General features: G+C 51.1%; 1 protein-coding gene across 1 annotated transcript in view; it reads right to left on the reverse strand.

The window, feature by feature from the left end:
* The window catches only part of LOC123764150 (big bang), a 549,999-nt gene that overhangs the window by 28,822 nt on the left and 506,665 nt on the right, over positions 1-14,512 (reverse strand). Inside the window, 2 exon segments of the mRNA XM_069330032.1 lie at positions 731-3,394; positions 3,396-3,973. Of these exon segments, the coding sequence (XP_069186133.1) occupies positions 731-3,394; positions 3,396-3,973 (3,242 nt within the window).

Below are 14,512 nucleotides of genomic sequence, written 5' to 3' on the forward strand. Positions count from 1 at the left end.
CACACACACACACACATTATATGCATTAACAACCATACACATACCGTATGCATTTACATAATCATACTATACGTAATGACAAGCATACTCACACCATATACATGAACACAATCATACAACAAGACACAATGATACACACACACACACACACACACACACACAGACACACACCTCGCGGAGAGGGGGGGGAGGGGAGTGGACAGCGCTCTGGGGTCGTAATACTAAGAGCACGGGTTCGATCCCCGGCAGAGGCAGAATCAAATGGGCACAGTTTCTTTCACCCTGGTGCTCCTGTTCACCTAGCAGTAAATCAGTACCTGGGAATTAGACAGCTGCTACGGGCTGCTTCTTAGGGATGTGCGTGTGCGTGTGTAGGAGAAATATATGTAATAGGCATAATAGAGGAAAAATATATTGCTTAGCAAGGCGGGGTCCAAGAGCTAATAGCTCGATTCTGCAGATACAAATAGTAAATACACACCAGATAATAACAGTAACAGCCTTCTACCTGATATTTTTCATACTGAAACATACATCGAAATTGATGATCTTCAGCAAGCCTAAGCAAGTGGATTTTTCTGTTTAGACATTGTAGCTGTGCACGAAACATGGCAAGAATGTGGATGGGAGCGGATGGTCTGCGCTCCCTGCCGCCATGATGGATACTGGTAGACGACCAAGATAACACATTTAGAGGGACAAATATACGCAAGAGGTGGAATGAACTTACCTGTGGAGATATGAGGGAGGTGGACGAGGCTAAGGAGGTGATGGAGCCGTACTGATCTCGCTGGCCGGAGGCTAGCGAGGTAACAGAACCGTAGTGGGCCCCCATACAGCCGTCGTCACTCGCCGTTGAATCTATAGATGACATGCGTGGGTGTGATGAACCGTAGCCCTGTGTACCTCGCTTATTCAAGTCGTGGCGCTCGAATGCCCGCATTATATCCGCCATTTTAGGCGTGTTGGAGGCGCCCATGCGAGGTAATGACGCGCCGATGGAGGCGCGGGGTCGGGAGAAGGCGTCGAGGACCTCTTTGCTGGCAGTGCGTGAGAGCGAGGCCTCAGGGGTGGAGCAGAGGTCATCGCGGGAGTCCGTAGAAGCAGCGGGACTGAGCGAAGCCCCGGCACTGAGGTAGTGAGAGTCCATTACCCCCGCGTCGCCGCCCTCGATCAGGCTGGTGGGGCGTGAAGGTGCGCCTCCCACGCTACCGTCGCGTCGGTCGCGCATCTTGATGCCTCCGCTGCCGTACTCCGGCATCGATAATTTACGGTCTGGAACTTCCGCTCGAGGTATGTCAAGGATTTCGGCGCGGCCTTCGCACCTGCTGTTCATCGGCGATTGAGCGGACTCACTGTATAGACAGGTGGGGCGGGTAGGTCGATTACCGTCGATCTCTGTTGGGTCGTCATAGAGTCTAGAGGGACGAGTTGGTCTCTCCAACGTGGATGCACCTGATGATCGTTCATCATAATGCCGAGGGGGAGCGTCTAGCCTTGTAGTACTCTCCTTGCGGGTGAGCTGAGGCTGAGATAAGGCTGACGTGTCTTCCTCAGCTCGCTGCTGCCACTTCTCAGCCAGGGCGCGGAAGCCTCCTGATTTTTTCTTCGTTCTGTCCGGTGACGTCGAGTCCGAAGCTCTTCTTAACCTCTGCAGTTTTGTCTCTGTGTCACCGCCTGGATTAGATGAGCCGTATTTCATCTCGAGCGCAGCCCACCTCTCCGATCGTCGTGTGGGGAAGCTTGATGTGGTCGATGTGATCGTTTCCGTTGAGTCTGAGTTTTCCACCACTCTTCTTGATGGGGACATGGGAACTTCTGCGATCACTTCTTCATTTGCTGGTTCGTTAAGCTGCTCAAAGTCATCCACAATTTCATTTAGATACGCTACTTTCAGCTGCGCTTCCTTGTACATTTCTCCTTCCTGGTCAAAGTATACAGGTTCCGCCGACACTTTCGCCTCGTCGTACTTGGCGACGTGGATGACAGAATCTCTGGAATTACGCCTGGACGAGTCGTGAGAAGATCTACGCGACGACTCGGAGGATGACGTGGATGATGTGGATGGCTGCCGGCGAAGTCCTGTCACTTTTGGTCCGTCACGCAGTTCCGTGTCCAGGCGATTTGGGAACCTGTCAGATTCTTCGCTCCTCTCAGAGGTGGAGTATTTTCGGATGATCTCAGGAGTTTGCTGTTCGTCACTGCTCCTTCCTGAGCTGACCCTTGCCGAATTGAGGACGTTTCTTCTATTCTCGGCTTCGATGCTGCCGCGTTTCAGTACTCTTCTAGCGGCTTCCTGTTCGTCTATGGAGCTCTGCGACCTGTAGGTTCTGGATCGACAGTCATCGTGATCATCTTGCTCCGGCATAGGGGAAGACGGAGGAGACATACCTTGGGAGAAGCTTGACTGAGTGGAACTGACTGCTGAGTCATTGTCGCTATCCTCAGCTCTGCTGAGCCGCGAATCTAAAGAACTCTTCTGCGACAGAGGCAGTTTGCTGTAGCTGTGTCGATCGTTGCTGTATCTACTGTCTGAGAATTCGAAGCTGTGTTCGGACCCTTGCGTTGTGAAGCCCTCCATGCTCTTGGTGGGCGAGTGCGCCGGCGGGATGGGAGAGGCGTGGGAGGAGTCGCTAGTGGGCGAGGCGCTGCGGGTGCCGTGCGTCCGTCCGCTGGGCGGTGGCAAGTTGTCGCACTTGTTGAACACGCTCATGTTCTTCCTCTTGAACGCCGGCGAGTACTTGGGCAAGGTACTTGTATTGTGGTTTTTCCACGGCGGGGCGTTGAGGGAGCTGTGTCTGCTGGTGTTGGATTCGCAGGAGTCGATGCTGGAGATGGAGTCTGCTTTGTAGAGCCTCGGAGAGCGCTGGCCCTCCCGCGGGAGTGACATGGTCTTGGCCGCCGTGGAGGGCGGCACGCTGGCGATGCGCGGGAGGTCGATGGCGGTCTTGTCGCCCCCGTCGCTGCTCCGGCTCTCGGGGATCACCAAGCCACGGAGCTTACAGCCGAAGCTCTTTCGTCTCTGCTCAATGAGGTTGGTGAGCGAGGTCCTGCGCTCCCGCTCCTCCGGCTTCTCGATCCCATACTGGTACACTGAGGGTCGATCATAGGCGCCGACGCTGTGGCGTTTGGTGAGTGTCGATCGCCCTATGTCGATCAGGCTCTGTGATCGACCGTGAAGGCCTGTGGTGGCGGTATCGTCCTCCGCCCGTTTTTCCTCCCTCAGCTCGTGTCGACGTGGCGCCGGTGGGATATCCTGCCTGATGTCGACCTCACTGGAGGCCGTCGACATGGGCTTGATGCTGTCCTTGGTCTCCGCGGTGCTGACGTTGATCATAGAGCTGAAGGCGGAGGTCTTGCTGAGCGACCGCGAGCCATTGTGAACCTCGCGGCCGCAAGTTGGCGCTGGAACTGCTACTGGAATGTTCCAGCCTGACGTCATCCTCCGTGAAGGCGCGCTTCATGGTGGTCTCATCGCCCTCGACTTTGTCTAACTTCCTGGTCTTGGGATGAGGCTGATCAGGCCCATCGGTGGAGAACATGGCGATCTTGTCTCTCACGCTCTTCTCGCTGCGTTCATCTTGTCTCCGCCAGCGCCCTCTGGTGGGCGTGGGCTCCCGCGACCTCCTCTCCTCTCCCGCCCATTTGTTCCCGCCCACCTCCAGCGTCCTCTCGCTCGTGTAGCTCTTGGAGTTCTGCTGGGAGGTGCGGGGGATGGGCGGGGGCGGTCCCAGGGGCGTGCCGGGGGCGGAGCGGGTGCGGGGGGTCGGGGCGGCGGGGGTCGGAGGACTGTCTAAGTCCATGGCGAGGCGGGAGTAGCGGGCGAAGCGGGACAGCTTGTCAGGGAGACCCTCGGCGTAGCTGCTGGGGAACTCATGGCCGTCGGGGGGCAGTCTGGAGTACGGGGGAGGAGCTCCGCTGGTGGCGGCGTAGCGGTGCTCGCACGCCGACACGCTCACGCTGCTCCCGCCACCTGCAAACACAACAAGCAACATCGTTAGTCACCCTGCAACACTAGATACACAGGCAGGACGCAAGGATGCTCTAGAAAAACCACCTTCACGTGACCTGGTTTCGAAGAAGTCACGAAATGCGAGCTACGGATTAGGTCATATTAGATCATATGGTCATATTAGGTCATATTAGGTCATATTAGGTCACATACGCGTCAGTTTGCCTTAAATTATACAAATAAATCTACCATAAATTGTCACATGTTAGCACAGCCACCGTGACCAAGGACACGTACACTGAGGAGTGGTCGTGCCCCAGGACACGTACACTGAGGAGTGGTCGTGCCCCAGGACACGTACACTGAGGAGTGGTCGTGCCCCAGGACACGTACACTGAGGAGTGGTCGTGCCCCAGGACACGTACACTGAGGAGTGGTCGTGCCCCAGGACACGTACACTGAGGAGTGGTCGTGCCCAAGGACACGTACACTGAGGAGTGGTCGTGCCCCAGGACACGTACACTGAGGAGTGGTCGTGCCCCAGGACACGTACACTGAGGAGTGGTCGTGCCTCAGGGCACGTACACTGAGGAGTGGTCGTGCCCCAGAACACGTACACTGAGGAGTGGTCGTGCCCAAGGACACGTACACTGAGGAGTGGTCGTGCCCAAGGACACGTACACTGAGGAGTGGTCGTGCCCAAGGACACGTACACTGAGGAGTGGTCGTGCCCAAGGACCGTGTATTGTAGTTATTTCAAATGTGTATTTTAATTATTAATGCATTTGAATCATTATTAATCATTGTTATTCGGGTATTTAATAAAAAAAACACACAAGGTATATAACAAAGTATGTCATCATGTGGGTATACCGCAATCTGTTCTCTCAACTAATACGTCACCGATTGACGGTTGAGAGGCGGGACCAAAGAGCCAGAGGCTCAACCCCCGCAAGCACAACTAGATGAGTACATTTCGTGTGTTAAAAATAAAAGGTACCATGAAAAAGTAGCAGCTTATCAATGCGCAACTTTTCTATGCAACGGTAGATCGGGGTAGGGGGGTTGCTTGGGTTCGCAGGTTGTGGCAAATCAACAAAACACGGATTATATAGGTCCGGTGAAGGGCATGACAGGACCTCAGTATACCTCTACAATAGAGGTATACCTCTACAATAGAGGTATACCTCTACAATAGAGGTATACCTCTACAATAGAGGTATACCTCTACAATAGAGGTATACCCAGGCAGGCTGGAGCCTGGGGTATACAGGGTGTATATATGTTTACTTCTTTTAGTGCCTTTATTACCATCATAAGATCTACTGGTATGTACTGAAGGGATGACGAGTGTAAAGTACACAATTCCTGCTGTCTAAAAAGAGGCCACACAAAAGGAACTGACCGATAAACACACACACACACACTCACACACACACACACACACACACACACACACACACACACACACACACACACACACACACACACACACACACTGACAAATGGAATGCATTAGGAAGCGATGTGGTGGAGGCTGACTCCATACACAGTTTTAAATATATATATGATAGAGCCCAGTAGGCTCAGGAACCTGTACACCTGTTCATTGACAGTTGAGAGGCGGGACCAAAGAGCCAGAGCTCAAGCCCCCGCAAACACAACTAGATGAGTACTCACACACACGCAAGGACATGAGTCAGTGACCACTCACATTTAATGAGTAACACAGCAAGATAAGATCATAATTACCTCATATTTCCCAATTTATTAAAGATGTGCGTGAGGCAGGGTCTAAGACTCTACAAACAAGACCTATGAGGACCAGGGGCCCCCGGGGCCAATGACCAGGAGCTCAAGGTGGGGGGGGGGGGTAAAGAAGTAAGGGGGAGGGGGGGGGAGAAGGGAAGGGGGGAAAGCGCCAAGCCATTACGACTATATATAGCACTTGGAAGGGGTCAGGATGGCCACGGGAGACATCTCCCGTCACGCAGGGTGCAGTCGCACCTCCACAGATCTCCAGTATCATCTATTGATACTGGAAATGGCTCAAAAGGGCCACCACTTACGGGCTATTCATGCCCGTGCCACCTCTTGGGTGGCTTAATCTTTATCATCATCATCATCGGTCAGGATGAGGCTTTGGGATGGGACGGGTGGGGAAAGGAATGGTGCCCAACCACTTGTGGATGGTCGGGGATTGAACGCCGATCTGCATGAAGCGAGACCGTCGCTCTACCGTCCAATACACATATACAAGCCACCGCGAGTGCGGTTAGGTCTCTTGATAACTATTTAGCATCGGTATTACCACTACTGCTGCTGCTATCTCGCCACTCCTGCCGTCAACAGCTTCACCACCATCACTATCAACATCACCACCACCACTATCAACATCACCACCATCACTATCAACACCCTCCACCACCACTACCACCAACACCTCCACCGGCTCTAACCAATCCATCATTATCCACCACGATAACACATATGCACAAAACCTGTGGTCTCCTCCGCCTCCCGCGGGAGGCGGAGGAGACCCCCCCCCAAACAGCTGTTAGTTTTCTAGAGAGCATTAACAACCCAATAAGCGTACTTAACCTATCCCCCCCTCCACCCCTTGGTTAAATGTAAACAGCCGTAGGCTTAGTATACACAATGTTGTTCCTAGTATAGTACATATCTCGGCCCTCTTCAATACGAAATGCATAATACGTAGGCGTTTGGAGTCGACTCTCTTCACTTCATAAACACCTCAGTTATGCAGTGTGTTCCATCATTTCTGGGGGGATATACTGGTCTAACCAACCACTTCCACCAACCAGAACAACCATTCCCTATCACCAGCCAACAACCACTATGCCTAAACACAGCCAGAACCCTCACCACCAACCACTACCACAACCACAATCTCCACTATACCGAATGCATCTCTCTCCAACTCCACCCACCGGAGACCCCATAACGTTGTGGGGGTGGCAAGCAGTTCCTAGCCATCATCTTCGTAAACCTTCGCTCACCACTACGCTCACTTATAACCCAGTCCCGCTTGATAAATTCTGACTCGGACGATCGCTTACTAGTATCCCCCTCTTATCCCAACATTACTGTAGAACCCGTCTATAAATCGTCTGACCTTTCCGAAGTTCCTGACGCTACATTCAGATTTCCAGAAATATGATGATTTGCGACCTGTCTATCTCAAGCGTTTCACCCCTGTCTCTCTCTGTCTGTCTGTCGGACTGTGTGTCTGTGTGTGTCTTTCACTCTGTCTGTGTCTTTCACTGTCTGTGTCTTTCTGTGTGTGTGTGTGTGTGTGTGTGTGTGTGTGTGTGTGTGTGTGTGTGTGTGTGTGTGTGTGTGTGTGTGTGTGTGTGTGTGTGTGTATCTCTTTCTCCCTGCCTGTGTGTTTTTCGAGTAATACAGCCAAGGTGGGTGTGACGACAGCTGTTATCATCTTGAAGACATCTGGAAGAAAGGTTCAACAAGTGTCATATTCGATGCCCTAGTTCGAACGAGCGACGTTTATACCACCGTGCATATTAGTAATGTACTATAAATGGCCTATTATAAGATACCCCCGAACCGAGTCAAACCTATTTACCTAACTTAGGTCTAACCGACGAGCCACAATTTACGTAACTCATACCCCCGGCTTAGGGGCCTTGACGGATGAGGGGACAGCGCTCGGGATTCGTAGTTCTAAGGTTCGGGGTTCGGTCCCCCGGCGGAGGCGGAAACAAATGGGCAGAGTTTCTTTCACGCTGATGCCAATGTTCACCTAGCAGTAAATAGGTACCTGGGAGTTAGACAGCTCCTACGGGCTGCTTAATGTGTAAAAGGAGGCCTGGTCAAGGACCGGGCCGCGGGGTGGCTAAGCCCCGACATCATCTCGAGATAACTAAGATTATAGCAAAATTTTTAACATTTGAGCTAGAAATTTTGAGTCCAGTGGCTGATTATCTGATCTATTCACCATCTTGAGATGATTTCGGGGCTTTAGTGTCCCCGCGGCCCGGTCTTCGACCAGGCCTCCACCCCCAGGAAGCAGCCCGTGACAGCTGACTAACACCCAGGTACCTATTTTACTGCTAGGTAACAGGGGGCATAGGGTGAAAAAAAAACTCTGCCCATTGTTTCTCGCCGGCGTCCGGGATCGAACCCGGGACCACAGGATCACAAGTCCAGCGTGCTGGCTGTCCGCTCGGCCGACCGGCTCCCCTATACTTCCACGTATGGAACATTTCATTCACCTGGGCACTAGGAGCCTCGAACAGTCGACCCATTAGTACGGGTGACAGTCGCTCTACCTTCTGACCCACCAACTACAATTAAAAAGGAAGGATTTCTGAAACACCTAAGAGGTCTTGGTGGCTAAGTTGAGAGGGCGGTGGACTACTGTCTTGTGTGGTTGATGGTTTGAGGCTTCGAATTGTCCAAGGGAAGGGAGTTATCAGGAGAAAGCACCAAGCCTTACAACTATATAGCCCTAGCAGACACATATGTATTACTTATGCAGTTATACATATTACACACGTATGCATTACAATGAAGATACCTAGAAGACTAGAAAGAAGAGGGGAGGAGGGAAGAGGAGAAAGACAAGAAGAGCAGCTTAAGAGGAAAGAAGCACCCAACATATGACTGAAATCTGGATGAAAGGAGATATATATATAAGACAAAGAGGCATCAAGGACACCCAGTTAACTGTCGTGTTATCATAACTGTTCTATTCCCTTCCCTCTTCTCCCCCACCCCTCTTCATCTTCCTCTCCTCCTCCTCCTCCTTTCCTCCAGCTATTCCTTCTCCCACATTTCCTCCAAACCTTCCCAACACCCAATATAAATTTGTTTGAACGGGAGGACAGGGAGAGAGGGGGAAATAAAGGGGGAGAATGAGAAGGATGATGATTTGGGAAGAGAGGGAGTGACAGAAGGTGGGAAGGGAGGGAGAGGCGAGGGGAGAGAGAGAGAGACCCGGGCACAGCCGGTTACCTCATGTAGTATACTATATCATAAACAAACGAATATAGCGGGAACTCCTTTTGAAGGGAAAACTTTGTGTGTGTGTGTGTGTGTGTGTGTGTGTGTGTGTGTGTGTGTGTGTGTGTGTGTGTGTGTGTGTGTGTGTGTGTGTGTGTGTGGACATTATTCAGCACGTGTTCAAAGTTCAACATCAAACCACTTCGCTCCCTGTTCATTAGTTCAGAAGGTTACTCGCTACTCAACGTTCATAAAAAGTAGCTTTAGTAATGACGGCGACTTTTTTTTTAAAGGGGGGGAGGGGGGGGCAGGGCATAGGCAGAGCTAATGTAGGCAGTAGGCAAAGTAATCTTTATCAGTAGAGAGAGAGCCTACTTTATCAGTTAGCAAAGCCTTCTTTGTCAGTAAACAGATCTCTCCTTAGCATAAACAGAGCCCTTTTTATCATTAAATATATAGACCCTTCTTTATAAGTAAACATAGCCTTTTTAATTAGTACAGAATCTTGTTACGCAGAAAACAGAGCTTTCTTAATTTGTAAACAGAGCTTTCTTAATCTGTACATATATAGAGCCTTCTTTATGAGTAAACAGAGCCTTCCGGGGCAGCCTTGTATAGTGGTCAAGAGGTCCAGCCCTCGTTGGTAGCGACGTCAGTAATGAGCGGCTCTGAGAGCCAACAGACCCCTAACACCATACACGAGAGAGACGAGAGACAGAGAGACAGAGAGACAGAGAGACAGAGAGAGACAGAGAGACAGAGAGAGAGACAGAGACAGAGAGACGAGAGAGAGACAGAGAGACAGAGAGACAGAGACGAGAGAGAGAGAGAGAGAGAGAGAGAGAGAGAGAGAGAGAGAGAGAGAGAGAGAGAGAGAGAGAGAGAGAGAGAGAGAGAGAGAGAGAGAGAGAGAGAGGGGGGGGGGGAGGAAGGGAGGGGGGAAAAAGATTGGAATAGATAAGGGTAACTATTCTATGTGTGCTAAGACCACTGAAGTGTACTAAGTACTGTACAGTAGTTACGCCTACGATACCCTTTAACAAGGATGGAGTACACTACGAGCGTGACATACAATCACCAACTACGATAGCTCACAGCGCAAACAAGAAGCAACTTGTATGTGCAAGTTGCTTCAATGTAAGATCTAGCAAATAATATAACATTTTAAATCTAAATTAAATAAAAAAGAGTGAACACGTTCGCTGCGTCGTCGAAGTACTGCGAGTTGGAAAGGCGGGGCGCAGGAGCTGAAGTTCGACCCAGAAAGCCAATCCAGGCGAGTACGCGGAAGCTCGCGCGTTCAAACAGAACGAAGGCGATGATAAAACAGATAAAATGGAAGCAGAAAAAGGGGCCCGGTCGGTCGGCCCCACAACGGAGCCCCGCTCTCAGCGCCACCTGGGAGGCGTCGGGTGACACGCCTGCCGGAGCTGCTGACGGAGGGACAGGTGGGGGAAGGGAGAGAAGGGAGAGGGGTGAAGATGTGCGGGAAGGAGGAGGAATGGAAAAAGGGGAGGGGGCTATATGAGGAAGATAAGGAGATGAACAAGACATTCCGTCGAGGTCTCCCTACCTCCACTGCACCTCTCTCTCTTGCCCTTACACCAGTGTAGCGAAGATAGGGGGAAAGACAGAATAGAGGGGAATAGGGGGGAAAAGATCCTTATCCTCCATAACCGAGAAGTGGGTTATGGAAGATAAGGGTTAGATAAGGGGGAGGTTCTGTCCCCTTTCCTCCTTCTACTCTTTCTTCTCCTTTTCCTCATCCTAATCTTCCTCTTCCTCCTCCTCCTCCTTCTGGAGTTGTGTATTTGAGTTGCACAGAGCACTGAGGAAGTGTTGATTCGTGTGGAGTGGTAGGGGTTGTGGTGGTGAGGGGTGGGTGGGGTGGGGGGTGTTGGTGGTGTTGTGGGTGGTGTTGTGGGTGGTGTTGTGGGGGTGTTGGAGGTATTGTGGAGGTGTTGGAGGTATTGCGGGGGGTGATGGGGGAGTTGGAGGTGTTGTGGGGGTATTGGAGGTGCTGTGGGGGGTGTTGGTGGTGTTGTGGGAGTGTTGGAGGAGCGGTGAGGGGGGGGGTTGGAGGGGCAAGGAATACTAGCAGGTGTGTGTACAAATGGGGCATAATTGTGGTGAATAGTGTAGAGATACGCTGGCCGTGATGATAGTGGTGTGGGGAGAGGGCGCCGTGTTGTAGACGAAGGTGATGAAGGTGATGGTGCGCCCCCTCGAGAGCGTCGAGGGGGTTGATAGTGATAATGAAGGGCCGGAAATAACTTTGAAGTGTATCCACAACTAGGTGAATACACTGAGGCTGTGGTGGAGGCTGACTCTATACACAGTTTCAAGTGTAGATATGATAGAGCCCAGTAGGCTCAGGAACCTGTTAATTGACAGTTGAGAGGCGGGACCAAAGAGCCAAAGCTCAACCCCCGCAAGCACAAGTAGGTGAGTGAGTACACTTAGAGCGGGAGGGAGGGGGGGAAGGAAGAGATGGGGGGGGGGGGGAGAGAGAGAGGAAGAGATGGGGGGGGGGAGAGAGAGAGAGGAAGAGATGGGGGGGGGGAGAGAGAGAGAGGAAGAGATGGGGAGGGAGAGAGAGAGGAAGAGATGGGGGGGGAGAGAGGAAGAGAGGAAGAGAGGGGGGGGAGGGGTACTTCGTGCATGCTATGTCTGGCACTGTGCTGTCCGCTTATTGGAGGAAATTACAGACTTCTTGCTGTTAATTGGGTGCAGCTTGCGAAGAAGGGTCCGAGCTGTTCGCTGATTGGAGAAAATTACAGGCATCTTATTTCTAATTGGCTGAACTCGCCGAGTCGTTGCCACTGTAGTTTCAGTCTCGTGCACTGTGCGGCTCAGGCTCAACTGCACAATATAGTTTGAGCAGACTAGTTTGGCGAGCTGTAAACATCGAACTCGGGCCGCTGATGCCTAGCCCCTATCCTCGACGATCAATAGACAAAGGAATATATGCAAACTTCGTCCCTTCCCCCCCCCCTTTGCCCCCCCAAGGAGACAGTATAGTGGATAGTGGATGGGGACGCAGGGTAGCCAAGGGCGAGTCGGACAAAGGAGGCGTTGTTCTGGAATGGCTACAACTGTTTTATGAGTTTTTAAATCGTTTTATATACGAGGAATTTGCTCTTGAGCACGCATAGCTTGGAATATTCAACCCATACACTCAACTCGCACTCTGTGTGTGTGTGTGTGTGTGTGTGTGTGTGTGTGTGTGTGTGTGTGTGTGTGTGTGTGTGTGTGTGTGTGTGTGTGTGTGTGTGTGTGTGTGTGTGTGTGTTGTACTACATAATAATACCATAGTTTCGTGGCGGAGGAAACAGGAAGAGCTGCTGGAAAATACCGGAACTCCGTTAGTCGAGATCCTACTAGTGCTAGTAACTGTTTTGTTGTTTTTGTTGGTGCCTTTGTTGTTGTTGTTGTTGTTGGTGGTGGTGGTGGTGGTGGTGGTGGTCGAGGTGTTGGTAGTGGTGGTGGATGGTGGAGGCGGTGGTGGAGCCATGGACTGCCTCTGGAAGGTTGGAAAGATCACAGGAAGAGGTGCTAGCGGGTGCAACCTTAGGAAAGGCTGAAAGAAAAGAGGAAATATAATGTGACATAGAAACAGCAAGATGTAAGGTGGACCCCCCCCCCCAAGGGAGAGGAAGGAAGGAAGGAAGGAGGAAGGAAGGAAGAACAGGAGGAAGAGACTGAGGAAGAGAGAGAGAGAGACATGATAGAACCCCCCCCCCTCAATAATAACAGGATATGACCCCGCTATTACCCTGGGGGACGCCAGAGTGACTTCACACGTACAGCTCGGGGGACGTCATTGTCATCATAAACTATAGAGGAGAACTCCTCTATAGTCTATGTTCTCAAGAGGAGAACAATCGACGCGTTTTCAGGGACTGTTGTGGTGTGTCGTCGGCAGTGTTAGGGAGCTACGAGACTCAGGGAGCTCTGTGTGGAGCAATGGTGGTGGTGAGGGGGGAGGGAGGAGGAGGGAGTGTGTGTGTGTGTGTTGGGTTATTGTCTTGGTGGTATATACTCACCTAGTTGTGCTTGCGGGGGTTGAGCTCTGGCTCTTTGGTCCCGCCTCTCAACTGTCAATCAACTGGTGTACAGATTCCTGAGCCTATTGGGCTCTATCATATCTACACTTGAAACTGTGTATGGAGTCAGCCTCCACCACATCACTGCCTAATGCATTCCATTCACTAACTACTCTGACACTGAAAAAGTTCTGTCTAACGTCTCTGTGGCTCATTTGGGTACTCAGTTTCCACCTGTGTCCCCTTGTTCGTGTCCCACCCGTGCTGAAGAGTTTGTCTTTGTCCATCCCTGTCAATTCCCCTGAGAATTTTGTAGTTGGGATGACACGCTAAGCCCGATTTTGGGGGGAATCCCCCCCCCCCCCAAAAAAAAAAAAAAATCGTGTTTAGCGTGTCGGTTTTCCTAGTTAATTTTAAAAGTCGTGTTTAGCGCTTCGGGTTCCCTTATAAATTTCCGATTTGGAGTTAAAGAATTCATATGAGGAAAATAATTTCAGAGATCATTGAAGTTTGTTAAGAGTTCTTATGGGGAAATATAAAAAAATTTCAGAGTTCAGTTTTAGGAAAATATTTCAGAGTTCATATAGTAGATGTGTATGATATAGATATCTATGTATATCTTTCTAATAGATATAGATAAACAGCTTCACATGGGGTCCAGGCTGAAATGGGAGTCAAATAGGAGAGAAACCTTTCAACCCTCTGTTGTGAGGGGAGAAACTGTTGCAAATGAATGTGAGGTGACGATGGTATACCAAGACATCCCCTACGGGCTCACCATAGCCCGTGCTACTTGGAACGTGTCGTTCCGAGCAGCTGAACCTAATACAGCAACGACGACAATGATGGCACACTCTTCCCCCACGAAGGTACAGACCTCCTTGTGCTTGCTGGGTCCTGGGGTGTTGAGTACGTGGAGGGAGGTGGTGGTGCTGTCCGTGTAGGTGGTGGTGGTGGTGCTGTCTGTGTAGGTGGTGCTGGTGGTGGTGGTGATGTAGGTGGTGTTGCAGGTGGGTGAACAAAGGAAGGTGGAGATCAACACTGAGGACGGCAGTTGGGAGGAGAAGGGGGAAGGGGGTGAGTACTGTTACTTAACCAGCCACGCCAGCCAGCCAGCCAGTCAGTCGGTCAACCAGTTAACCAGCAATTTTTTTTTTTAATTCGTGGTTGAACCAGTCAAAAATCTCAGCCAGCGAGACACGCACATCCAGCTAGTGTCAGCCAGTCAGCCAGACATCCAGACAGTCAGGCATCCAGCTAGTCAGTCAGTCAACCTTCAAACTCAAAAATCAGCGTCAGCAAACCTTTAAATACTAAAGCCAACCATACATTTAGAAAGACATTTAGTCAGTCAGTCTGTCTATCAGCCACAGAGACCGTATGCAAGGAGGCAGACATATAAGGAAGGAGGGACACCAGGCAAGATAACGGAAGAATCAGACAACCAGGAAGACGGAGGGAGACAGACGGGTAGTAAGACAGGCCGACGGGTGTAGAGAGCCTGGAAGACAGAAGACAGTTGTAGAGATAA

Source organism: Procambarus clarkii, chromosome 23 (genome assembly GCF_040958095.1).
Source record: "Procambarus clarkii isolate CNS0578487 chromosome 23, FALCON_Pclarkii_2.0, whole genome shotgun sequence".
NCBI lineage: Eukaryota > Metazoa > Arthropoda > Malacostraca > Decapoda > Cambaridae > Procambarus > Procambarus clarkii.